At 38.9% G+C, this 27,817-nt stretch overlaps 1 protein-coding gene across 1 annotated transcript; it reads right to left on the bottom strand.

Annotated features, from left to right (window-relative positions):
* Window positions 1-1,492: 1,492 nt before the first annotated feature.
* LOC106882852 (uncharacterized) lies at window positions 1,493-25,584 on the bottom strand. The gene is made up of 2 exons (XM_014933655.3): window positions 24,344-25,584; window positions 1,493-3,687 (listed from the first exon to the last, which is right to left on the bottom strand). The coding sequence occupies exon 2, from the start codon at window positions 3,375-3,377 to the stop codon at window positions 2,271-2,273; it is 1,107 nt and encodes a 368-aa protein (XP_014789141.2). The 5' UTR covers window positions 3,378-3,687; window positions 24,344-25,584; the 3' UTR covers window positions 1,493-2,270.
* Window positions 25,585-27,817: the final 2,233 nt, after the last annotated feature.

The following is a 27,817-nucleotide window of genomic DNA, read 5'->3' on the forward strand; positions in this document are numbered from 1 at the left end:
AGGGATTTTTGTCCTGTTACTAAATGTTAGCAGTCCTCTGATGTTCAGTTGGAGCACCAATGTGATGTGTGTGTTGTTGCCAGTGGTGCCCAACTTGGGTCTATTTGCTGTGATATTTGTCTTGTGTATTGGGGATAGTCCCATGTGTGAGATTGATGCAGCCAGGTCAGCTGCTATACAATCTTTTGTATCATGCACAAAAATGATTGTTGTTCAGCATGTTGATAGGTCTGGTTTGTAGCACGCACTACATCTGCGCACCTCCGTTTTGCGGCAGGTGGTGCGTAGTCCTTTCCTTTTGGTAAGTGGTTTCCGCCTTGTTTCATGTTTATGTGGCGGGGTCTTTGGTGTGAAAAACGGCAGTTTGCACCTTCCTCTCCATGCCAGCAGACACCTTTCAAGTAGAATTTGCACATTCGAGTGTGCTGTCTCTTTTTATCCTTTTTGCTATATGGGTAGTCAGGTTTGCTTCTTTCTTTGGCTGTTTCATCTTTTGTTTTTGTTTTCGTTTTTGCTTCTTTTAGTTGTTCTTTCTTGGCTCTTTCACCTCCATGTTTTTTTTCGTTTTGATGGTGGTAGGGGCACTTGCACGTGGGTTTACTTTCCGGGTAGGTTTCTCGCTTGAATCTTCTTCTTTGTTTTCTTGAGTGTCGATTAAGTGGGGGGTGACATCTTTCATCTGCATCCGTGCCTCCATCTTTGTCATCTTTGCCGTGTTCATTATGAAAAATGGCATCAAGAGTGCTGATATGGGATCGTATGAGAGCGTAGGAGCGTGTAAACTCCTGCTTCTTTCGTTCTATCTGTGTCAATGTTCTGGTGTAACCATTGCTCTTCAGCGCAACTGTGATTATGTTGTTTGGGTTATCTCCTTCAGCACATATATGTATATATGAATATATACATATATGTGTATAAATATTTATATATATATATATATATATATATATATATATATATATATATATATATATATATATATATAAATACATACAGTGTACATTTAACACATAAGAGAGATGTCCAAACGGGACCAAAGTGGGTGGAATTGGTAAACTGAAACGGAAAGAAACCCGTCGTGTATATGCGTGTATGCATGTATGTATGTATGTATGTATGTATGTATGTATGTATGTATGTATAGATATTTGCGTTTCCTCCCCACCACCGCCTGACAACCGCTGTTGATCTATTTACGTCCCAGTATCTTACCGGTTTGGCAATAAAGTAACTGATAGAACAAGTCTCAGGCTTAGAGCAAAAATAAATATTGGGGTTAGTTTCTTCGACCAAGACTCTTCAGGGTAGCGCCTCAGCATGGATGCAGTCTAATGACTGAAACAAATAAAAGATAAAAGACATACATACATGCACACATGCACACATGCATACATGCATACATGCATACATGCATACATACATACATACATGCATACATACATACATACATACATACATACATACATGCATACATACTTGGATCTAAAACATATGCCACATCAATCTTTATTTTACTAAACATAAATACAAAGAACATAAAGGGGAAACATTCTAGAAGATCATATGAACAATACAAAATACATAAAATAATAATAATAATAATAATAATAATAATAATAATAATAATAATCTGTGTTGCGTGTACGTGTACACGTGTATGGGTACCACTGTACGTTTATATTGCCTATTTACCAGTTAATTTTATTTTTCTTTGTTTTGTTCGTCTGTGTTTGGAATGCCTTCCTCTTTATTGTTTCCTTTTGTATAATAAACAATAAATATTGTTGTGGAATGTGTTGTTAAGAAATTATTATCTTTTTATGAGGAATAACACTGAGACATCAAAGGGCTCAATAAACTGAATGATCAGCAATGTTTAAATTCCTGGTTGGAAGCAACTACGCTTTATTTAAATCAACATGATAGTGATTTCCTCTTTTTTTTGTAATATCATAGGTTGCACATTCCAGTAACGGAAATGATAACAACCGTTCATATAGACAGCTCTGTAATATAATGGTTGTACATTCCAGCAAAGGAAATTACTAGTAGCCATCCCTATTGACGGTTTCAACCTTATTTTCTTGATAAACTGGGATGGTTTGTTTTTACTGATGGCCTACTGAATTTATTGTTCATACGCTGTGGTTTTCTTCTTCAAGTTTTCCCACACTTATTTACCATTTAGAATAATTTCACACATTTCACACAATTTCAGTCAAGCCCCGGCGTGTAAACAATGCTTAATGACAATGTCGATGTTATAATTCTCAAGCTTTTTTCTTTCTAGATGATTTCGGAGCAAGTTTATGAAAACGTGATATTTTAAATCGGTTACTTCCACGGGATACTTGAATTTCTTGCATACGTCTAGTCATATCCTGAAGTATGATTGACTGCCTTGCAGAGATCCTCGAAGCAGCTGACCATCCATGCGTTACCACTGCGCTAAACATTTGTAATCTGTTCAAGACATCTTTTCTCAAAGCATTGCTGAACACATTTTCAAAGTGTGAAAGCTGAAGTAAAATACGAAGCTCTTGTCGGTCACGACCAGACAAATATCTGGAATCTAATTTTTGCTTTACATACGTTGATAAAGTTTGGATATTGGAGAACTGATGCCCTACTTTCTCCTGGGTTTGTGGGGATCCCTGGCCACTTCCATGCTGAACAGATGAACCGTAATGAATTGTCTGATTTCGGTTAAGACTCGACTTTTGGCAAAACTGAACTGACAAACTTGACGAAGGCCGACTGCCATGACTCGGAGAAGGAGAGTTGGGTTGACTGGTTTCCGAGCTGTACAATGCCATACTGTTGTGCCCGGTTTGGCTCTCTTCTTGTGCCTGAATATTCGATGACTCAATCGGTGTTGATGGCCGCGAGTCCAGACGAGCAGTGACTGGAGGAGAATTTGTTTGGTTGCTTAACAGCCATTCATATTTTATTTGATTAACGGCTGAACGATCATAGCAAGTGGTTCGAGATTTTATCGGAGTTCTGTTGGTCCCTGTTGAAAGCTGGCTACTACTTTGCTGAATAGTTCTACTCGTTGATGTAGTAGCGTCAGTACATATTGAGTCTGTGATTGAATCTCTTCGATATTGCACTCGATCAATACTTTGTCTAACGATATGTCGGAAAACTTGGTCTAACTTAGATTCCAGAGAAGAGAGGCGGAGCTGCTGGATAGGGCTCAAGTGTATTAAAACACGGTCTAACTTACCCTCTAATGCCGTCAGTCGAACTTGTTGAATAGGGTTAAGACGTTGAAGAACTTGATCAAGCTTTGCTTCTACATTGGATAAACGAATATTGGTTTGAGCTTGTTCCTCTTGTAATTCAATAATCCGGGATACCTCAGAATACGACATTATGATAATATTGTTGTTGATGTTGTTGTTCTTTTTGCTGCTGCTGCTGCTGCTGCTGCTGCTACTGCTGCTGCTTTTGTTGTTAGTGATAGTGCAGTTGGTATGGCTGTTGTAGCAGTCGTAATGTTAGTGCTACTTCTGTTTCACTGGTAGCCTTGTTGCTATTCATACATCAAGAGTCATTACTGTAATTCTTACAGATATTCTGTCAATTGTTATGTTTATAGTTGTTGCAGTAGTAGTTGCTTCTGATGCTGTTATGGCTCTGTGTTTCTGTTGCAGTTGTCTTTCTCGATCTCTCAGTTGATGTCTGTAAAAGATAAAACAAAAGTTTATTTTAGAGAAAAAAAAAAACCAACGTAAAACTATAATCCAATGGGCCAGAGCGGTAGATTACTCCAGCAATCCACAGTACACCTCTCTGCTCTATGTGTAATATCTGACATGACGAAGGAAGGGTATTATAATCTGTATTAAGTCTTCTCGTCTCATATAGATATTAAACTCATATCTGTACTAGATGTGTGTGTGTGTGTGTGTGTGTGTGTGTGTGTGTGTGTGTGTGTGTGTGTGTGTGTGTGCATATATAATGGATATGACCCCCTTCGGTCATGAATGACCATGGCATTGCACCTAGAAAGTCACCCTCCGAGGCACAAGTCAAGGCAAGGTTGTTTATGGAAGACCAGTAGTCGCCCATGCATACCAGCGTCCCCTCTCCACGCCACCGATGTTATCCAAGGGAAAGGCAAAGGCTGATACAGCTTGGCACCAGTGTTGTCGCAACTCATTTCTACAGTTGAGTGAACAGGAGCAACGTGAAATAAAGTGTCTTGCTCAAGAACACAGCACACAGCCCAGTTCGGAAATCGAACTCACTACCTCTCGATTGTGAACCCGACGCTCTAATCATTGAGCCATACGCCTTCAGATATGTGTGTGTGTGTGTATGTGTGTGTTTGTGTGTGTGTGCGTGTGTGTGTGTGTGTGTGTGTGTGTGTGCTTGTGCATGTGTGTGTGTGTATAAGTATGTGTGTGTGTATAAGTATGTGTGTGTATAAGTATGTGTGTATGTATGTACGTAGATTTATATAGATAGATAGATAGATAGATAGATAGTCGTTTATTTCTTTGTCATCTCTTTTTCTTATATATGTATGGATATATATATATATATATTCTTTTATTCTTTCCCTTGTTTAAGTCATTTGACTGCGGCTATGCTGAAGCACCGCCTTAAAGGGTTTTAGTGGAACAAATCGACCCCAGGACTTATTCTTTGTAAGCCTAGTACTTACTCTATAGGGAGAATTCACAAAAAAAGAAAAGCCGAAGACAGGTAGTGTAGAAAACAAACAGATGTATTAGTATAACGCTCGGGAATTGAAAAAGTCTTTAACGTTTCGAGCCTACGCTCTTCCACATTCTATATGTCTCTTTTACCGAAACGCTAGGCTACAGGGACGTAAACATACCAACACCGGTTGTCAAGAGGTGATGGTGGGGCAAACAGACACAAAGACACACACACACACACACACACACACACACAAACAAACAAAAAAAACAAAGGTACACTCAAAAACAGAAAACAACTATTTTTGAATTATAGAAATTATCTTCTCTTCGAGAGGACCTAAAAAAATATAGGAAGAAAAATGTGATCGAATGCAAAGGTGAGATAATTAGCGAATCAAATATTCTCCAGAACAGACATGCTATTATGAAAACGACCGACTGGATTTTTTAGTTTTATTTCTTTAGTTACTGAGGCGAGCGGGTAGTCATGGTCACGTGTTTTCACTTGAATAGTTGTCTCACACACGTGTTATGCATTGTAAAATTTATTGTCTCCTACAGTATATTATGCCACAACTACTACCACTACCGCCATCTTCACCTAACTAATTTGTTACTTTTAATACAAACCAAACCACAAAGAAAAAACACTTTACAGTCTTAACTCTTCATACTCCTCAACTAGTCTCAAAGCCATGTTTTTTTATACAACCTCGCCTTTAAAATACATACTCGCGCCGGACAAAATTCTTAGCAGCATTTCTTCCGGCTTTACGAGGGGTGCTGAAAAGTTCCTGGCTTCAGGGGTGTCGCGAAAGGCCTGGATGGAGGTCCAACATTCAGAGTTCTTATACAGGACTTAGAAAAACTGAAGGTCCGGTACAATAAGTCTGTGACTCTGAGAGTGGGAGTATATTGAATATAATCATAAACAAGAGCACTCAGAGAGCGCAAACCTCCGCCAGGGCAGCACCAACGTCCTCTCAGCGATTAGCCAGGGATGATTTTTAAAATGAGAATATCTGAAATAAACTCGACTGTTCTCACAAACGAGAATACTAATAATGAACCTGATCGCTCTCAAGAATTAAGTAAAAAAAAAACAAACAGGTAAAATAATCCTTGTCCGGTACCGGATCGTTCCCAAAATTTAATCAGTTTGTGCCAGTCACGAGGCCAAACATCCCTGAAAGTTTCGGATCTAGTTCAAAACGGGGGCGCCAGTATTTTCTTAACGAAACACTTTGAAACTTGGGACACTGGTAGAATGTGTCATATAAAACATTTTTTTCTCTTAGTCTTCTTAAGAAAAATTATTATATTGCAACTTATTTCATGTTAAAGTTGTCGTATTTCTGTAGTTTCAACCAATGACTGACGTCCATTCAGCCGAATGCAGTAAGTGCTGACTACGTAAACAAACGATTCTCAAACGATTCTAGCGGTGATAAAATTATTATTTCCTTGTCAAAAAATGGCTGAAGCATATTGGCAGTAGCTAATAAACCTTTCTATTATAGGCACGAGGCCTGGTTTTTGAGGGAAGGGTTAGGGTTAGGGTTAGGGTTAGGGTTAGGGCAAATGTTGTACACATACAGTTCAGGCAGATGTTAACGAAATTATATTAAAAATAAAACGAAGGAAAACGAACACACGTGTGTTGCCTCTCTGCAAAATGTCAGAAGTAATGGAGATTAAATACGCTTTACACCGCTTAAACTGCCAAAGGAACCGCTTAAACTGCCAAAGGAGTAACTGTAAACAGCTGAATACTTGTCAGTGATTGGTTGAAATTATCGAAATAAGACAATTTTTTACATGAAATAACTTCGAATACAAAAATTTTTTTCTGTTCTATAACACAAACTAGATAAGTATACGAAGTTTGAAAGTCTTTCGGTACCAAAAACACTATATAAAACATAAATGAAAACTGGTGCCCCCGTTTTGAACTAGATCCAAAGTTTCATTCGAATCCATCCAGCGGTTCTTGAGATATCTTGTCCACGGACAGACAAACAAACAAACAAACAAACACGACCGCTAAGGCGGAGGTCCGTCTTCGCTAATGCGGAGGTAATAACACTTCCTCCTGAAGTACCAGGAACTTTTCTGCAACCCCTTGTACGTTCTTGAGTTCAAATTTTTCCGAGGTTGTCTTTACTTTTATCCTTTCGGGGTTGATAAAGTGAGTACCAGTTGATGACTAGAGACAATGTAAACGACTAGCCCCATCCCAACAAAATTTCAGGATTTGTGCCAATAGTAGACATAGAAAAAAAATATTTATCATCTTCACAATTTCACAAATCTTGTATTTATTTCTATTATTTATTTTATCTTTTAGGCGATCTTTCGTGTATCAAAACTGAAACTATTTGTTCGGCAGTTTCCATGAAAATTTTTTTTTATCGTTTTAGTATTTTTTCCCGCTGAATCATTTATGTTTATGTATTTTTTGCGCGTGTATGTATGTATGCGTTTGTGTGTGTGTGTGTGTGTGTGTGTGTGTGTGTGTGTGTGTGTGTGTGTCTGTGTCTGTGTGTGTGTTTGTGCGCGCGTGTATTGGTATATGAATGTATTTATATGTAGTGTCTTCATTTGGGTATAGAGTAGATTCGAACCTGAATCCGCAAATTTCCCCTAACATTTCAACAGCATTTTTCTAACAGAAAAAAAAATTAAATAAGAGTTACATTCAACATATGGCTTTGCCAAGTCAATATATGTTTCTTTCACTTAAAATTTTAAACTCTTCTATGCCATGAAAAGTTGAAATAGATAAGGAGCGACCTACATTAACTTATCCATTGTTTAAACGATTGATCTCTTTTTCTGGCTGGTCTGTATTCTTATAAATACAAGATGGTGAAAAGCAGACGCCAGAGACGACCACAAGCAGACAACTACTGGAGGCTGAAGGTCAAACAATCGGCCTCTATGATACAACTTATCTCCGCGCTCTCTCACTTTCACTGTCTCATCTTTCCCTTCTAACAAGCATCACTCTATCTACCTTTTTGAACATGTACACACTTATACAAGGAAAAATGAACTCTCAATTATATTATACACGCGCGCCGTCCTGTGTGGCTATACATAAAGTAACGGTAGATAAAATTTGGAGTCAACATCAGTTTCGACCACTGTTCTTCTTTCGTCTTCTTCAACATCACATCCGTTACATTTTGGTAACAACTACGTTACACTTGGCTTCTCGATGTAAAGATTCATTCATCTTAAAAAGATACATTTACATCAACCGTTACAATTGGTAACTGCTGACTCTAAAAATTATCCGTTACAAATACACAAACATTTGTACAGCAACATAAACACATACCTACATATACTTACATACACAAATATACATACACAAACATACGTACACCTAACCACACACACACACACACACACATATATATATATACATACATACATACATACATACACACATAAACGCATACATACATACATGCATACAAATAAAAATACCCTATATTATATGTTTCCGTCTATCAAATCTACTCACAAGGCTCTGGTCGTATGAATGGAAAATACCAGACCGAGGTGCGACGCAATGGCGACTGACCCCGGAATCATGTGGTTAGGAAGCAAGCTTCTTACCACACATTCCACGCCTACACCTATAGCCACACCAATGCCAATGTGTGTGTGTGTGAGAGGGCGCTTGGTCTAGTAGTTAGGCTGTTGCGCTCACGATCCAGCGATTGTGAGATCAATTCCTAGACCGAGTGGTACGTTGTGTTCTTGAGTAAAAAAAATACTTACGTAGCTCTGCGATCACTTCAACACCTGACGCGTGGCACACAGTCCACCTGTTCATGCAACGTCAATTTGATGGAGAGAGTGGACTAATGTGCAGCACGAACATTTGATCACTGTAAATAAATCAGTTGCGCATGTCGTTCAGCAAAAAAGCTGAACGCTTGTACATCGTCTTCGACGTGAGAGTCCAACGTGTGTGTGTGTGAGTGTATATCTATATCTATCTATCTATATATATATATATATATATATATATATGATGGACACAGGTTCGTGTGTCACATAGCTAGCTAGATGCGATGGCTTCTGGAGCTAATCAGCAGCATCATTCGTCCTATTCTTTTGGACTGCCATGTTGGCTTGGCGATAACTATTAATATCCAGTACCGCTGCCGTAGTCTCCTTTAGAGAGACTTAGAAATATTAATATTTGTTTGACCGTTGACTGAACACTATTCAATTTGTTTTTCTCCTTGTCTCCGTATTCTTTCTGTTGAAGAGCGTAGCTCGAAACGTCAAAGACTTTCCGTATTCCCGAGCGTCATACTAATACATCCTTTTGTTATTTACACCACCTGTCCTCGTCTGTTGTTGTTGTTTCGTACATTCTCCCCTATATATATATATATATATATATATATATATAATTGTATTTATATATAATTATATTTATTAACTACAAAACTATATTTACCCTAATAATAATATTGTAATTACTTAAAAGGTTAACTACTATATATAATCTACTTCTATATTTTTTAACGACTACCCAGACTATATTACATTACTTGAATTTTTATAAATATATTTACTCTTATATTAATTTGATACTCAAGTATACGTTTATTACTATATTTTTCTTCTCTTTATGCTTTTAATGTTTACCCAATGCATATTATATTATTTTTCATACTCTTGTTCAAAACGGGGGCACCAGTTTTCATTTATGTTTTATGTAGTGTTTTTGGTACCGAAAGACTTTCAACCAGTGTCCCAAGTTTCAAAGTGTTTCGTTAAGAAAATACTGGTGCCCCCGTTTTGAACAAGATCCCAAGATCCCTTACTTTTCTTCGATATTATAATGGATTGTATAAAAAAAAATTGTTAAAATATTTTGTGTATATGAGTAGGAGTGGTTGTGTGGTAAGTAGCTTGCTTACGAACCACATGGTTCCGGTTTCAGTCACACCTCGTGGCACCTTGGGCAAGTGTCTTCTACTATAGCCTCGGGCCGACCAAAGCCTTGTGACTGGATTTGGTAGACGGAAACTGAAAGAAGCCCGTCGTATATATGTATATATATATATGTGTGTGTGTGTGTGTGTGTGTATAAGTTTGTGTGTCTATGTTTGTCCCCTCACCCCCCAACATCGCTTGATAATCGATGCTGGTGTGTTTACGTCCCAGTAATATGGCGGTTCGGCAAAAGAGACCGATAGAATAAATACTAGACTTACAAAGAATAAGTCCTGGGGTCGATTTGCTCGACTAAAGGCGGTGCTCCAGCATGGCCACAGTCAAATGACTGAAACAAGTAAAAGAGTAAAGAGTATTGTAGAAGTGTAACTAATTTTCTGCTCAAAGCTTTAACAAAATCTTATATGGACCTCCAAGGGTATGTACCCCGGTTGAGAACCACTGAACTATATTTCCATTTGTTAAAGCTATCTCTACTGATTTTAGTAATGAGTTCGTGGAGGTTAATGGTTTGGATGTTGTCTTCATGAAGGAGCAAGAACGCCTGAAATATGGCATACACACCTATTATCTACTTTTCCTTCTTCGATCGCATTGTTATTTATATTAGACGTAGTCGGTTACAAAGCGTCGTTACAAATCATTATAATTTCTATAGAAAATCTGTAGAGATAACCTCACCAAGTGGTTTAATAGCACTGCTAATACGGTAGGACACAGTATTGACTTATAAAAACGTTTTCTTTACTCTTAGTATATCATGGTTGCCTATTGAAATACGGTGTCTCTACAAGTCATTAAATTGACCTATATCGTTTTCAGTTTTTACACGTGATCGCAGTCTGTACATGCTTTATAACAATAACATCGTAGGTCGACTGCACCGCAAACAGAGGGATTCTATTTATTTATTCTTTTATTTTTGAGAATTCTCTTTTTATATCGTTTGTTATAGTTTATTGCTTTTGCTTTCTTTTCTTTTTTTGATCGATGTAAATCCCACCGTTTTCTGCGTTGTATTCTTTTGATGTTCAACGCAATGACTTGGTCGGTGTAGCCACAAGAAAGAAGTTATTGTTGTTGTTGTTGTTGTTGTTGTCGTTGTTGTTGTTGTTGTTGGTGGTGGTGGTGGTGGTGGTGGTGCTGTTAAGGCGGTGAGTTGGCAGAATCGTCAGCATGTTGGGCAATATACTTAACATTCCTTTCGTTTTTTCGTTCTGAGTTCAAATTCCGCCTCGGTCAACTTTACCTTTCATCCTTTCGGGTGTCGATAAAATAAATACCAGTTAAAGACTGGGGCCGATATAATCGACTTACACCCTTCCTCAAGCTTACTGGCCTTGTGCCAAAATTTGAAACCATTATTATTATTATTATTATTATTATTATTATTATTATTATTATTACTATCATCATCATCATCATTATTGTCTTTGCGCAACATCTATCGCTGGAGATGTAATACGATGCCAGCTGTTCACTACCAGTGAACTAAGGTAACACTTCTTATTTTTCGAGCACCATCCAGAGTATTCGAGTGGCTCCAAGCAGTGCTGTTTTCAGCAAGTGCTCAACCCTTATCGCAGCCCCTATTCGTTCCATGTACTTCTCAAGATTTTTACTCACTGTTCCCAAAGCTCCGACAGTTATTGGTACTACTACCACCTTTTTCAACGATGACAACTGCTTAACCTCCCAAGCTAACCTGTCATATCTCACGACTTTTCTTTCTTCCTTATCACATACCTTGTTGTCAGCTGGACATGCTATATCTACGATCCAGCATCGTTTGCTTTCTTTCTCAATTAACACTATGTCTGGTCTCCTATTCTCTATATCATGGTCGCACTGAATCATAAAATCTCATAGGATCTTTCCATTATCATTTTCGATTATGCCTTCGGGTTTACGTTCGCACCACTTTTTTTCTCTGTCAAGTCCATGGACAATCCTTGCTATATTGTCATGACGTCTCTTATATTCTTTCTGGGCTAGTGGCGTACATTTACTGGTAATTTGCCATACGGTTTCACCATTTTATCCACAAATTTTGTACTTATCACTTTCTGATGTGTTGTTTATTCTGCATTTGATGTAATTCGTTCTTAGTGCTTGCTCTTGGGCAGCACAGATTTAGAACCTCCGTTTCCGGTTTTAAATCACTTCCTATCATCCATAGCCATTTTGTTTCTCTGTCTGTCTTATCTTCAACATCCCTATGAAATTTTCCATGCATTCTTTTCTGTATCCACTTATTTTCAGTTTCATTTATTCTCAAGTGCTTGTACACTGCTTTATCTTTGCAATCTTCCATCCTACAGAAGCCTGACCTTCTCACTTCTAATAATAGTGGTTCTGTGGCATTTTTTACATACCACGCTATGTTGTTTCTTTTGCTCTAACGCCGTGTTCGCATCCAATCAGTCCTCTTCCCCCTTTTTTCTTGGTTCAAACAGTCTGTCTGTCACTTTTGGGGTGGAGTATCCCATATCTAGTCAGCAACTTCCTTATCTTTCTGCCTAAGCTGTTTAGTTTGTCTACTGTCCATACGATTACCTCAATGTCTAGGGAGTGAAACCGCCCAGGTATTGATAGCTTCAATCTTATTCCATCAGTCTGTGCAAGTGCTCCACCTTAAATTTTTCTGTCATTTCTTTCTCCATCAATTTATCCATCTCCAATATCCCCAAGTATTCCAATGTCCCCAAGTCTCTTCTATCTGCTTCATAACCTCTCCCGACGGTATCACTAGCCCGTCCATTCATTTGATGTTTGCCTCTCTTCAAGACTAACACACCACACTTATTCAGTCCGAACTTCATTCTGATATCAGCACTGAAAGCATACACCGTATCAACGAGGGAACTGACTTGGGATTCATCTTTATCATAAAGTTTGAGGTCATCCATGAATAACAAGTGGTTGACTTTTTGTTGGAGGCTTTTGAATACATACCCAGCCTTTGCTTTCCTCAGAATCAATGTTAGTGGTATCATGCACAGTACAAAGATCAGTACAAAGATAATAATGATACTGTACTACTTTGTATTATTATTATTATTATTATTATTATTATTATTATTATTATATGAAAACTGAAGTGACACTTGTTTCTGGTCATGCTTCAAAAACCCTACGAAGAATCCTTGCAGTTCCAAACAATGCTGATTTTTGTAGGTGTTCTACCTTCACACTTGCACCGATCTTTTTCAGCCATATTGGTAGTTGAGTACTGATACTTCCAAGTGCACCAATTACTGTTGGTATCACGTTTACTCTCTTCATTGACCACAACCTTCGTATTTCCCACTTCAAATCATCATAGTTGTTTATTTTTTCTTCTTCTTTCAAATTGATCCTGTTGTCACCATGGCATGCTATGTCGATAATCATACATGTTCTTTCTTATTTATTCACCACAACAATATCCAGTTTCCTATGTTTGGTCGGGTGATTACACTGGATCATTGCATCCTACGGAATTTTGCAGTTCTCATTTTCGGTGACTACTTCCGGGGTTTGCTCATACCCCGTCTTTGCTCTTTGTAGGCCGTGATTTCCACAGCTCCCAATGGATCGTTCTTGCCACATTGTCATGGCATCTTTTGTATTCGCGTTGTGCCAATTTCAAGCATTTGCTAACGATGTGCCATACCGTTTCACTCATCTCACCACACATTCTGCATTTGTCACTATCAGTAGTGTTGTCAGCTCTGCAGTTCATATAATTGGTCCTTAATGCTTGTTCCTGAGCTGCGCATATGAGCGCTTCTGTTTCTATCTTCAGGTCCCTCCTCCTCTTCCATAGCCACCGGTCCTCTGCATCTGTCTTCGCATTCAATCTCTTGCAAATTGACCGTACATTTTCTTTTCCTTCTGTGCTTTTTCTTTTTTTTTTGTTCATTTCTTGTTTAAATTTTTCTTTAGTTACACAATTTTCAGTTTTGATGACGTCGGCCTTCTTCGTGTGTTTCAACAGTGGCTCTAACTGTTCAATATTTGGTAGAGTGAGGCAAATTTCTACTGCATCATCTCCTACACTTCCGTGTCGCTGGGGTGTGTGAAGCATTGTGCGTTCTTTTTTACTTTGGGGAGTGTGTGAACTCTTTCCGGTATTGTACTATGTATCCTTTTCTTGAGGTATGATGCTGTCTTTTGTTGTGGTACTATTTGTATTGTGTGTTAATTGTGTAATGCTTTCTGGATTGTTTGTGGGAGTTTATTTTGTTGGGTAAATGCTGTATAGAGTGTGACTTGTATTTGTGGGTTATTTTGTGTAGGTTGTATTATTGGATTAAGAGTGTTTGTGTAGAATGTAAGCTGTTCCTAGCAGGGCTATTTTTTGGACAGTGTGTAGTGTTGAGGATCTAGGTATAGATTCTACATTTTTCTTCATATGATTTTTTATCATGCCCAATGCTCCAATTATTATTAGTATTATTTTTACCTTCATGCCCCACATTTTGAATACTTCAATTTCGAGTTCTTTGTACTTCGACAATTTCTCCACTTCTTTGTGATAATATTTTGATCAGAAGGGACTGCAATCTTTTTTCCCCAATCTTTTACTACTATGTCTGGGCGATTAGCTTTTATTTCTTTGTCGGTTTGAACCGGCATATCCCAGTTGATTGTGGCCTGATCTTTGTCTTGTACCTTGCTTGGTTCATGCTTATACCACCTTCTGTCAGTTTTGCTGTTGTAATATTGGCATATTGTTCGGTGGATATAACTGCTTACTTTATTGTGTCTGTATACAAATTCAGACTGGACAAGGACTGGACAGCCTGAGATGATATGGTCAACTATATCATTGTGCTGGTTGCACATTCTGCATTTGGTGTTGAGGCCTGTTTTCGTTATTTTTTTAAAATAATTGTTTGTTGTCAGGCATTGGACTTGAGCAGTGAGAATCAGTCCTTCCGTTTCGGCTTTTAGTCCAGAGATTTTCAGCCATTGTTGGCTTTTACTTAAGCTCAATTCCTCACTGCCAAGCCTTGCAGGGTACTGGCCACGAAGTGATTTTTCTCTCCATTTCTTCTTCAGTATCTTTTGTAATTCAGTTTTCATGTTTTTTGTCTCTCTGACCATTTCTGCTATGTTGTCATCTGAGGTCAGTATGTCAGTGTAGTTTGCTTCTGTTTTGTATTTTGTCGCCTCCATGTGTATAGAGAAAAGCGTTTTCTTTTTCTCATGTTGCTTTACTACATGCAGTAGCTTTCCCCTCTTTATTTGTAAGTACTTTACTAGTCCAACTGTTGTTATTATATTGTAGTTTTCTATCTGTATCAGGCCACGGCCTCCTTCTGCGTCTGCTTTGGGGTGGTAATTTCGGTACGCTGTTAGTAGTTTTCTGGTTTTTCTAAGTTTCTCAATTCACTATTATTATTATTATTATTATTATTATTATTATTATTATTATTATTATTATTCAGTAGTTTTATTTTTATAACGTGCTTTCACTTCACTACCGAGCGCAGCTCTGGGTGCCTTGGGTATGTGCTGTGGTTTGTTGTGATGCTCTTATGGTTACTGTATTGAAAGTGTTTTGCGTAGGATGTGTGCAGTGCCCAGTAGTGCAATTTTCTGTATGTTATATATATTTGTAAGTCCTGGTGTTTTTGTTATGTATATGTCTGAATATTTTTTTATGATACCTAAGGCACCTACTATGATAGGAATTGTTTCTGTTTTTAGATTCCACATTCGAGTTACCTCTATTTCCAGGTCTTTGTATTTTGAAAGTTTCTCCATTTCTTTTAGGGAAACGTTGTCATCTGCTGGTATTGATACATCAATTAGAAAGCATTTTTTCCTTCATGATCTTTGACAACTATATCTGGTCTATTGGCCTTAATTTCTCTATCTGTGTGTATTGGCATATCCCAGAGTATGGTTGCTTTCTCGTTTTCTGTGACCTTTTCTGGCATGTGTTTATACCATCTTTTTTTCTGTTGTTATTCCATAGTGTTGTATTATTATTATTATTATTATTATTATTATTATTATTATTATTACTGTTGTTGTTGTTATTATTCAAGAAGATAATAATTGTGCCAACTATAAAAGTAGTATTGAAAATGGAACTTCAGTGAAATCGAATATTAAGTTAATACTAGATTCAACTAAAGTAAATAAATAGATTAAGAGCAGGATTTAATTTAAATATATTGCCCCAGTATGGCCTCAGTCTGATGGCTGAAACAAGTAAAAGATAAAAGATAAAATATAAATTATACGTAAGCTACGGGAAGAATGAAAATATAATGCGTGGTCGCTATTGAAATTAAGTGGTTTATGACGAGTTACGTCAGCTGGTAGAATCGTTAGCACGCTGGACGAAAATGCTCAGCGGTATTTCATTCGTCGTCACATTCTGAGTTCACATGCCACCGAGGTAGTCTTGTCCTTTCATCCTTTCGGCGTCGATAAATTAAGTGCCAATTACGCAATAGGATCGATGTAATCGACAATCCCCTCCCCCAAATTTCAGGCATTGTGTATTTAGTAGAAAGGATTATTATGGACATGGAGCAATCACAATGGGTGATCCAGATCGTATCTAGATAGAGTATTCGTCAATGCCAACAAGCCATTGAGCTTACGGTTGGCGCCTGGAGAGGTAGGTCGATGCCATCGGTTAGTGCTGTCAGACACTGGCCTGACTGACCAGTTAAACTGCTCGGGGTATGGTTCGGCTCCAACTTCCAGGTGGATAACAACTGGGACGAGGTTGGTAGAGAGGAAGCTGTCGGGTAGAAGTCCATCGTCAAGTATCGCTTGATCTCTCCTATCATTTATCGCCTAACCGTCCTGCCGCAGTTACTGCTTGATCAGGCTGGAGCGTCTTATTTATTTTCTTGTTGAAAGGATGCGTTCCAATGGTCAGGTGGTCAGTTTGCTGCCATCACCCTCCGCGTGTAAGTTTAGGCATGCCGTATCTTCTGGTGCGCTGACACATGCACAGGTTCAACCACCTGCGACCATTTCAGGGTAGTAAATGTGTGGGGGATCTATTTGTGAGGTACGTCTTTCTGCAGCTCGTTTCATTGACGGAGCTGCAGACCTAAGTAAAGGAAAGACCGAGACTGGGCACCTGGCACCTAGAGTATCGTCAGGCGCTCACAGTTCTCTACTAGTCGAGCAATAGGATCGGTGGATGTTCCACTTTAGCAATATATAAAGAGTTTGTGGCGAGGAAGTGCGATGATGTCCACAAACGGAAACGAACTGACTACTCTGCTCCGGAATATTTTCTGGTAAGGGATTTCTATGAATAATCTCCATATGTCCTTGGCCTGGTAATTCTACCGAAGGACGCTACCGGTTCGATGTGGGACGGATGTGCTGTCAGACGGGTTTGTCTGAGTTGCGCGCAAAGCGAAGTAACCTTACCGCATGTACTCGTTCCACTTTCCTGCTTGACCCCATGGCTTTTGCTGATTTTCCCCCTTTTGAGAATCATTACACCACATTTCTCGATCCCAAATTCCATGCCGTTATCGTTGCTAATCATCTGCACTGTTGCCGTCAAACACTCGATTTCTTTCTCAGTTTTAGCGAGTAACTTTAGGTCATCCATAAACCACAGGCTGTTTACTCTCACCCTGCTTAGCATGTACCTCACACGCATCTTTCTTAAAATGCTTGTTAGTGGCAGTATGCAGACAACAAATAGGAGAGGCGACAGACTGTCCCCTTGAACGATTCCTCTTTAGATATTTATCTCTCCCAGCTTATCTCCCCATGCTGTGAGTTCAGTTCGCTACGTTGTCATTGAGCTTTGTATTAACTTCAGGATATTGTGGGAGGCATTATTATTATTATTATTATTATTATTATTATTATTATTATTATTATTATTATTATTATTATTCAGTAGTTTTATTTTTATAGCGTGCTTTCACTTCACTACCGAGCGCAGCTCTGTGCGCCTTGGGTATGTGCTGTGGTTCGCTGTGGTGCTCTTATGTTTACTGTATTGAAAGTGTTTTGCGTAGAATGTGTGCAGTACCCAGTAGTGCAATTTTCTGTATGTTATATATATTTGTAAGTCCTGGTGTTTTTGTTATGTATTTGTCTGAATATTTTTTTATTATACCTAAGGCACCTACTATGATAGGAATTGTTTCTGTTTTTAGATTCCACATTCGAGTTATCTCTATTTCCAGGTCTTTGTATTTTGAAAGTTTTTCCATTTCTTTTAGAGAAACGTTGTCATCTGCTGGTATTGATACATCAATTAGAAAGCATTTTTTTCTTCATGATCTTTGACAACTATATCTGGTCTATTTGCCTTAATTTCTCTATCTGTGTGTATTGGCATATCCCAGAGTATGGTTGCTTTCTCGTTTTCTGTGACCTTTTCTGGCATGTGTTTATACCATCTTTTTTCTGTTGTTATTCCATAGTGTTGGCATAGCTTCCAGTGTATATAGGTCCCAGCTCTGTCGTGTCTGTGAATATATTCCTTCTTCTTCTTCTTCTTCTTATTATTATTATTATTATTATTATTATTATTATTATTATTATTATTATTATTATTATTATTATTATTATTATCATTATTATTATTATTATTATTAATTTTATTATTATTATTATTATTATTATTATTATTATTATTATTATTATTAAGGCAGAGAGCTGGCAGAATCGTTAGCGCGCTGGACGAAATGTTTTAGCGGTGTTTCGCCCGTCGTTACGTTCTGAGTTCAAATTCTACCGAGGTCGACTTTGCCTTTCATCCTTTTAGGGCCGATTGAATAAGTACCATTTGAACACTGGGGTCGATGTAATCGACTCATCCCCTACCCCAAAAAATGCTGCCCTTGTGGCAAAATTTAGGAAAGGCGGCGAACTGGCAGAATCGTTAGCACGCCGGGCGAAATGCTAGTCAACTAGTACCCTTCCCGCAAATCTGAGGACTTGTGCCTCCAGTAAAAAGGGTTATTATTATTATTATTATTATTATTATTATTATTATTATTAAAGCGGTGAGCGGCAGAATTGTTAGCACGGCGGGCGAAATGCTTAGCGACACTTAGTCTCCCTTTACGGTTCTGAGTTCAAATTCCGCCGTAGTTGACGTTGCATTTCATCCTTTCGGGATCGATAAATTAAGTACCACTGGGATCGATGTAATCGGCTAGTCCTTTCCCCGAAATTTCAGGCCTTGTGCCTATAGTAAAAAGGATTATTATTATTATTATTATTATTATCATTATTATTATTATTATTATTATTATTATTATTATTATTATTCAGTAGTTTTATTTTTATAACGTGTTTTCACTTCACTACCGAGCGCAGCTCTGTGTGCCTTGGGTATGTGCTGTGGTTTGCTGTGGTGCTCTTATGGTTACTGTATTGAAAGTGTTTTGCGTAGGATGTGTGCAGTGCCCAGTAGTGCAATTTTCTGTATGTTATATATATTTGTAAGTCCTGGTATTTTTGTTATGTATTTGTCTGAATATTTTTTTATTATACCTAAGGCGTCTACTATGATAGGAATTGTTTCTGTTTTTAGATTCCACATTCGAGTTACCTCTATTTCCAGGTCTTTGTATTTTGAAAGTTTCTCCATTTCTTTTAGGGAAACGTTGTCATCTGCTGGTATTGATACATCAATTAGAAAGCATTTTTTTTCCTTCATGATCTTTGACAACTATATCTAGTCTATTGGCCTTAATTTCTCTATCTGTGTGTATTGGCATATCCCTATTATTATTATTATTATTATTATTATTAGTAGTAGTAGTAGTAGTAGTAGTAGTAGTAGTAGTAGTAGTAGTAGTCAAGACGAAGAGTGCGATTCGATTTACATTCGTGAAGAGTTACGTCAATCCTTTTTTATATTATATTATTATTATTATTATTATTATTATTATTATTATTATTATTATTATTATTATTATTATTATTATTATTATACAGTAGTTGGGCCTGATATGAGGATGCAGCACCTCAGCAGAAGACGACAAAGCACTGCTGAAGAAGGCCGATCCATAGAGAAACAGGCGTAATCTGATTATTCTTTGTGACAATAAAAATCAGTAGCAGGTGAGTACTGGGATGGTGCTCGGTGTAATCGACTTCCACCTGCCTACAAAAATAATTACTGGCCTTGTACTAAAATTAGAAATAATTAGAAAGAATTATAATGACAATAACGACACTGACACTCCCCTTTTCTATTTCTCTCTCCGTCTGTCTCTCTCCCTCTACCTCTCTATCTCTCTCTCTCTCTCTCTCTATGTCTCTCTCTCTCTATGTCTCTCTCTCCCTCTCTTAAATATTATTTCAGACATGGTTCACCTGAATAGAGCTAATATACAAATTAAGTATACTATCTTAACAATGTAACACGCACGCACGCACGCACGCACGCACGCACACACACACACACACATGTATATACAAGTACATTTATTAGTATACATATACATATTTATACATATATGTATATGTATATGTATGAATGTATGGTATGTATGTATGTATACTTGGATTCTAGTTGTAACAAGTAGCCTGAAAAGAAGTTACATATGAGATATATTTAGCAAACGAAGAGGTAAAAATTAGAGGTGTGCATTAGTTCATATGTTCTGCAACGTGATGATCAGAGGTGTGAGACATTTTGTATTGCAAGGTGAGAGAATTGTGCGATTGTTGCATGAAATGTGGGCGAAATGACAAAAACCCTCTTGTCCTCATTGACACTGAAAAACAAAAGTAGAGGCTTGGAAGTACTAATTACGCAATATTGTTGAACGAGGACGATGTTTAGGAGCAAAAGAGCCTACCCACTAAAAAACCCAATAGATGTATCAGACATTCAACTTGAGTGCTGTGTTTAAAGCGAGACTATAAGGTTTAGTTGCATAGTCAGTGCGGTGGTACAGAGAACGGTGTCGCATCCAATGACTGGCATAGCAGTATCTTCAACATCTGTAACTATGGCAAAGGTGATGCTCAAGGGAGAAGCAACTTTCAGGCATTAGATTTTTGGACAAGGTTATGAAAGTTATTGAGTTATATAGTACAGCTCATTAGGAAGAGAATTGAATTAATTCGGGTTTTACTCTTTTACTTGTTTCAGTCATTTGACTGCAGCCATGCTGGAGCACCGCCTTTTTTTTAGTCGAACAAATCGATCCCAGCACTTATTCTTTGTAAGCCTAGTACTTATTCTGTCGGTCTCTTTTTGCCGAACCGCTAAGTTACGGGGACGTAAACACACCAGCATCGGTTCTCAAGCGATGGAGGAGGGACAAACACAGACACACACACACACACACACACATGTATATATACATATATACGACAGGCTTCTTTCAGTTTCCGTCTACCAAATCCACTCACAAGGCTTTGGTCGGCCCGAGGCTATAGTAGAAGACACTTGCCCAAGGTGCCACGCAGTAGGACTGAACCCGGAACCATGTGGTTGGTAAGCAAGCTACTTACCACACAGCCACTCCTGCGCCTACCAACAGTTTCTTTCTAATGTGACAACTGCAGTTGTCCTAAGCTAAGAGTAATCTACTCTAACTAGTTTTTGTCGGCTTAGAGAAGGCCGTTGACAAGGTTCTGTAATCTGTAGTCTGATGTTTGCTAATAAATTTAGAGGATAGATCAATGGCTTGTGACAGCCGTACAAGTTAAGCAGGGATTGTCATCAAGAAGGTTAAGGCTAACAAAGAATCCTGCGAGGAATTTAGCATACAGGTTGGTGTTGATCAATGTTCAGTACTCATCCTGCTTGTTATAATTTCTCATCCATAATAGAGGTATTTAAAATCAGTTGCCCATAGAAACTCCTGTTCTTATGAACAGCAAATGACCTAATCACATGGTGCAAAGAAAAAGTAATGCCAATATATATGAGTGAGACAACCAGATGCTGAAGTTGTCAAGAGAACCAGTAATGACAAACCAAACTCAAAATCTTTAATGGAGCCCCCCCCCCCCACCTCCATTTATTGGTTTGGTGAATTGTTGCATAATCTTTATTGAGTTCATCAGCCCATACGGTCAAGGTAACCTCTGTACACAAAAGGTAAGATCTTTCTAATGTGACAACTGCAGTTGTCCTAAGCTAAGAGTAATCTGCTCTAACTAGTTTTTGTCGGCTTAGAGAAGGCCGTTGACAAGGTTCTGTAATCTGTAGTCTGATGTTTGCTAATAAATTTAGAGGATAGATCAATGGCTTGTGACAGCCGTACAAGTTAAGCAGGGATTGCAAAATTAGTCATTGACGGCTCGACGATAGGACAGGTAATACTGGTTTACATGTAGCAGGTCATTTTTGATCTAACATCACACACACACACACACACACACACACACACACACACACACATTATATAAAAGAGAGAGGGGGAGAAATAGATAGATAGATAGATAGATAGATAGATAGGTGCATACATACATACATACATACATACATACATACATACATACATACATACATGTATGTACCATGCGTGTACTATGAAATAGGCTTGGAGCGTGTGTTCATTAACTATTTTAACGAGTGTTTCGCCTAGCTTACTCAGATTGACGGGTCTCCCGCAACACCGCGTATTACCAGTCGGCACACTCCTCTGCCATCTCCATCAGATGTAACATCTTGAAATCATCTTTTACTACTACTACATCCCAAGTCGAATTCGGTCTTTCCCTTCCACGTGTAGCATTCATTTTGAATATCTGACACTTGCATGTACGGTTGACATACTCTATCCATACTATATGTCTATAACAATAGTTTTCTCGTTTGCATGCAAAATCTGTTTCTACTTATACTCATTTTGCCCCACCTTCCCAGTTCCATTATATTTCGTTCTTCATATCCAACAAACTACGCTGGCTTCATTTCTTTCTAGTTCCCCCAGCATTTAAGGCCCACGTTTTGCTGCCGTGCAGCAGCGCGCCTTGCACGCAAGTATCATACAATCTGCTCTTCATTTCGAGGAGAAAGCCTTTCTTTCTAATAGGGGTAACTATCGGACACCTACCCAAGTGCTAATTAGATCACCTAATCAACAAATGCTATCATAGGCGCTGGCATAGTTGTGTGGTAAAAAGTATGGTTCGGGGTTCAGTTCCACTGCGTGGCACCTTGGGCAATTCTCTTCTGCTATAGCCTCGGATCGACCAAAACCTTGTGAGTGGATTTGATAGACGAAAACTAAAGAAAACCGTCGTGTGTGTGTGTGTGTGTGCGTGTGTGCGTGTGTGTGTGTGTGTGTGTCTGTGTGTGTGTGTGTCTGTGTGTGTGTGTGTACATGTGCATGTATGTGTGTGTCTTTGTTTTGTATGTCCCCACCACCGCTAAACAACCGTTACTGGTGTGTTTACGTCTCATAACTTAACGGTTTGACAAAATAGACCGATACAATAAATACTAGGCTTAAAAAACAATAAGTACTGGAGTCGATTCATTCAACTAAAAATTCTTCAAGTTAGTGCCCCAGCATGGCCGCAGTCTCACAAGCATCGGTTGGCCCGGGGCTATACTAGTGGAACTGAACCCGGAACCACGTGGGTGCAAAGCAAGTTTCTTAACCATACCGCCATGCCTGAGATAGTTTTCTGTTTGAATTTCGTTTAAAGTATACGTGGATCTTTCTGAATTGACGGGTGCCACTTGTTTTCTGAACGAAACACTTTCAAACTTGGGATACTGGTAGAATGTGTCATATAAAACATCTTTTTCTCTTAGCCTTCTTAATAAAAATTTCTATATTGCAAGTTATTTCATGTTAAAGTTGTCGTATTTCTGTAATTTCAACCAATCAGTGACGTCTATTCAGCTGAATACAGTTACTGCTGCTTTTGTAAACAATAATTTTTGCCGGTGTCAAGATCGTTATTCCCTGGTAATTATATCGTTATTCCCTAGTAAGGGTTTAGGGTTTTAGGGTTAGAGCTCGGGTTTTAGAGTTAGGGTTAGGGTTTTAGGGTTAGGGTTAGGGTTATGAGTTAGGTCATGGCAAAAATAATCATAACCCTAACCCTAACCCCAACCCTAACCCCAACCCTAACCCTAAAATTAGCCCTAACTCTAAAACCCGAACCCTAACACTAAAACCCTAAAGCTAAAACCAGTACAAACGCACGACCGATGTTATAAATAACAGTACCGCCGATAGTTGTTGACAAACAACGGCACTAATTTTATTCAAGGGAAAAGATCCCATTACACCGCACAGCGTTTTGTTTACAATCCATAGCAGTAATTGTTTTCACCTCAATAGACGTCAGTGATTGGTTGAAATTAGGGAAATACGATAATTTTTTTACATGAAATAACTTTTACAAAAAAATTTATCTATTCTATAACACAAAATATACAAGTATACGAAGTTTGAAAGTGTTTCGGTAGAAAACACACTAAATAAAACATAAATAAAAAGTGGCGCCCGTCGATTCAGGAAGATCCGTATACGTGTACGCCAACAGCTTGCTTTGATACGGACATGCAGCAGATATATAACATATCTGGCACACCCTGAACTGTCTGTGTCTGGCTGCTTGCTTTTTGTATTGTTTTTTGTTTTTTGTTTTTTGCTTTGCTTTTGTCGACTCCAGAAGGATAATAGACGAGATCACTTTAAAAATAAACAACAACAAAAATGAAGAAAATGAAATTGTACTAGGAAATATAATAACCTCACCTTCTTGTAGACCTTGGTAAACAGCTGTTCTTGGTACTCCTACTTATTGGTGGTGGTGGTGGTGCTGCTGCTGCTGCTGCTGTTGTTGTTGTTGTTGTTTATGAGTGTTACTTTGACTGAATCGAAAAAGATTTTTTGAAGGAAGGAGGAAATAAAAAAAAACGAGCGAGAAACTAATCCGAAGTTATTTTCTTGTTTCTTGGTTGTTGTAAGCATTTAAGATACAAAATGTGTGTACTCTTCTGGAACAACATGTATTTTCTTATTTTAGGGTTCCAACATTACAGTATCTCTGTCGTGTCCATTTAAAAATAGGGATGTGACTTTTAGAAAAAAATTGGCGGTTATTGCAAGAAGGATGAATGCTCGCCAGGATGTTCCTTTGTTGGCTCATATAGAGACTGCCTTGTTTGCTTGTATTGTGTTTGTCAGAGCCTATGGACAGGTAGCAAAACTACGTTTGTTGGATCATCTTCGCACCCAAAATATCTGGTATGTTTGCTAATTTAGTAGAGTAGCCTGGAATGTAATGAGTTTAAAATGTTTATTACAAGCACGTTATTTATTTAGTAAAATATCCGAGTTCCAATGTGTAGCTTTTCAATGCAGACACCAAAATTGCTGTTTCTTTCACCTCTGTTAGTGTCAGTTACCAAAGAATATAGATGTTTGTTTTGTTTTCCTCGTTTTCATTTTCCTCTTTTTACTTAGCTATTAATTTATTTGCATAGAGTCAGCAACAGTTAATTTATAAACCATTTTGTTTTGGTTTCTAATTTCAAAAAATGTCTTGAACAGCTTAAAAATTCTTCGTATCTATGAAGCTCCTGAAAGATTTAACGATTCGCAGCTCTCGAGTCGGTCCGTGCCCACCATCCGCAGCAGGTCTCCAAGGTGTACAGCCTCTTGTCAAAAATGTATGTATTTAAGTTTAGTAAAATTATGTTTTGAAATGAAACAGTTAAAAACGGAACCTATAAAGTATCGGTTGGGTTCACTCCTAAAATAGAATTTGATAATCAATTCGCTAACAGTTTGTAATCCAGGGCCAAAAAGAGGTTATATATATATATATATTTGTTGCAATGTCAGTCGATAGGACCACCAATGGTTATATCAGTCGATATTAAAGAACTGCTCCATCTTTTCAAAGGGACACTCTGAGTCAATCACTGTGGCTTGTAGAAATGTAACTTGTGAGGAGCGAAATGTGTAGTAGTGAAGTTTGGCGGTGCACTGATGGTGGGGATGCATGTGGTGCAGATGGAGATGGTGGTGATGGCGCTAGTAAAGATGGTTGTTGTGGAGGTGGTGGTACTGCTAGTGTTGATACTAGTGGTGTCGGTTCTGGTAAAGGTAGTGGTAGTGCTGCTGCTGTTGGTGGCAATGGCGGTGGTGGTGGTGGTGGTGGTGGTGGTATCGTTTGTGGAGGTGTCGCTGGTGGTAGTGGTGCTGGTGGTGGTGCTGCTAATAGTGGTATTGGTGGTAGTGGCGCTGGTGGTGGTGGGGTTGGTGGCGGTAGGGTTGATGGCAGCGGAGCTGGTGCTGGTGAAGTGCTGGGAATGAAGTGGTGCTGATGATATTAGGGGAAATTATGACGGTGCATTGAGAAGGTAGTGGTTGAGATGGTGGCAAATGTTACAGGTGTTGGTGTGTAGAGAAGGTAATGGAGGTGGCGGTGGCGGTGGTGGCGGTGGCGGCGGCGGTAACTGGAAGATTGTTTGTGGTGTTGGTGTTGGTGGTGGTGATGTTGGTGGTGTTGTTGTTGGTGGTGTTGTTGTTGGTGGTGGTGGTAGTGGTGGTGGTGGTGGTAACTGGAAGATTGTTTTTTTAAAACTAATATTTGCTTTTATCAATAAACAAATCAACATTTTTCTTCAAATACTAACAATTAACTAATTTCCCCTTCAACCCACCTCGACCCATCTCCTCCTCACCTTCCTCGGTCTTCTTCAGTCAAAATATCAAAAGATTCAATCATAAAGCAGACGATGCCTGGTGGATGTTGCTCTGTGTGTGTGTGTGTGTGTGTGTGTGTGTGGTGCATATATGATCGGGTGAGGGAGGAGGGGAGCAGATTTTGATGCACATCTCTCAGATTATTGCGTAGATTCATGGGTGTATATATGTGAGTGTATATGTGTTGTCATCAATAAAACGATTACATCTGTCGGAGTTCGTGTTGCTGTTATTATTGTTCATGTTGTTGTCGTTGTTGCTGGTGGTGGTGGTGGTGGTGGTGTTACAAAAACAATTTCTTCCCACCTCCACCTCATCCCACCCCGCTTCTGCTCCCATTTGCTCTTCCTTCCTCATCTCTCTCCTTTCTCTCTCTCTCCTTCTCTCTCTCTCTCTCTCTCTCTCTCTCTCTCTCCTTTCTCTCTTTGTTCCTTCTCGTATAAATGTTGTTGCTTCCCTTCTTCCCTTCTTCCCTTCTTCCATATCCTACCAATTTGATCTCTCTCTCCCCCTCTCTCTATTTCTTCCTCCTTCCCTCTCTATCTTTCACCCTCTCCTCTCTCTCTCTCTCTCTCTCTCTCTCTCTCTCTCTCTCTCTCTGATCACTTCCAGTCACCACCACCACCTCTACCACATCTTTCCTCCTCTTTCTTCCTCTTTCTTCCTCTTTCTTCCTCTTTCTTGTCTTTCTTCTCTTCTATATCATCCGTTGCACCCACTCCTACACCTCCTATTTTTCACAAGTTCTCCTCTTTCTTTCTTTCTTTCTTTCTTTCTTTCTCTCTTCCTCTTACCAAGCACCACACACACACACACACACACACAGCCTCTGGTGTGACCACCCTTCAATACAGGGACTTTCAGCTGCCTCAGCATACAGAAACCAGTAAAGGCATGTGTCAGCGATACAGGACACACAGACATAAACACACACACACACACACACACACACACACACACACACACACACACAGCATAACGAATGAAAGAGGCAGCAGGCAGTGTTTTGGCTTTTAAAAATTTTTCGTTCATTTATAACACTTCAATGAGCAGCAGACATTTATACTTTGAGACAATAGCAAAGATTTCTCCCGCCGAGAATCTTCTGCTTAAGAAGCGCCTCCCACCACCACCACCACAAGAGCAGCAATAATCCTTTTTTTTTACATAAATGCATCACTATCATGACCACCACCACTACCACCCACCCCCTGTACAACTGCTTTCTGCATAAACATACCTCCACCACCGCCGCCGATACCAACCATTCGTCACCACCCCTGACAATCCTTTCAAGAGAGTTTTATATAAACTAATCGACATCACCACCACCCTCACCATCATCATCGTCACCACCACCAATATCACCACCACCACCATCACTACCACCATCATCACCACCACTACTACCACCACCATCATCACCACCACCACCATCATCACCACCACTACTACCACCACCACCAACATCACCACCATCACTACTACCACCACCACCACCATCACCACCACCAC

The sequence above is a fragment of the Octopus bimaculoides genome, chromosome 11 (genome assembly GCF_046866305.1).
Source record: "Octopus bimaculoides isolate indiv1 chromosome 11, ASM4686630v1, whole genome shotgun sequence".
Classification (NCBI taxonomy): domain Eukaryota; kingdom Metazoa; phylum Mollusca; class Cephalopoda; order Octopoda; family Octopodidae; genus Octopus; species Octopus bimaculoides.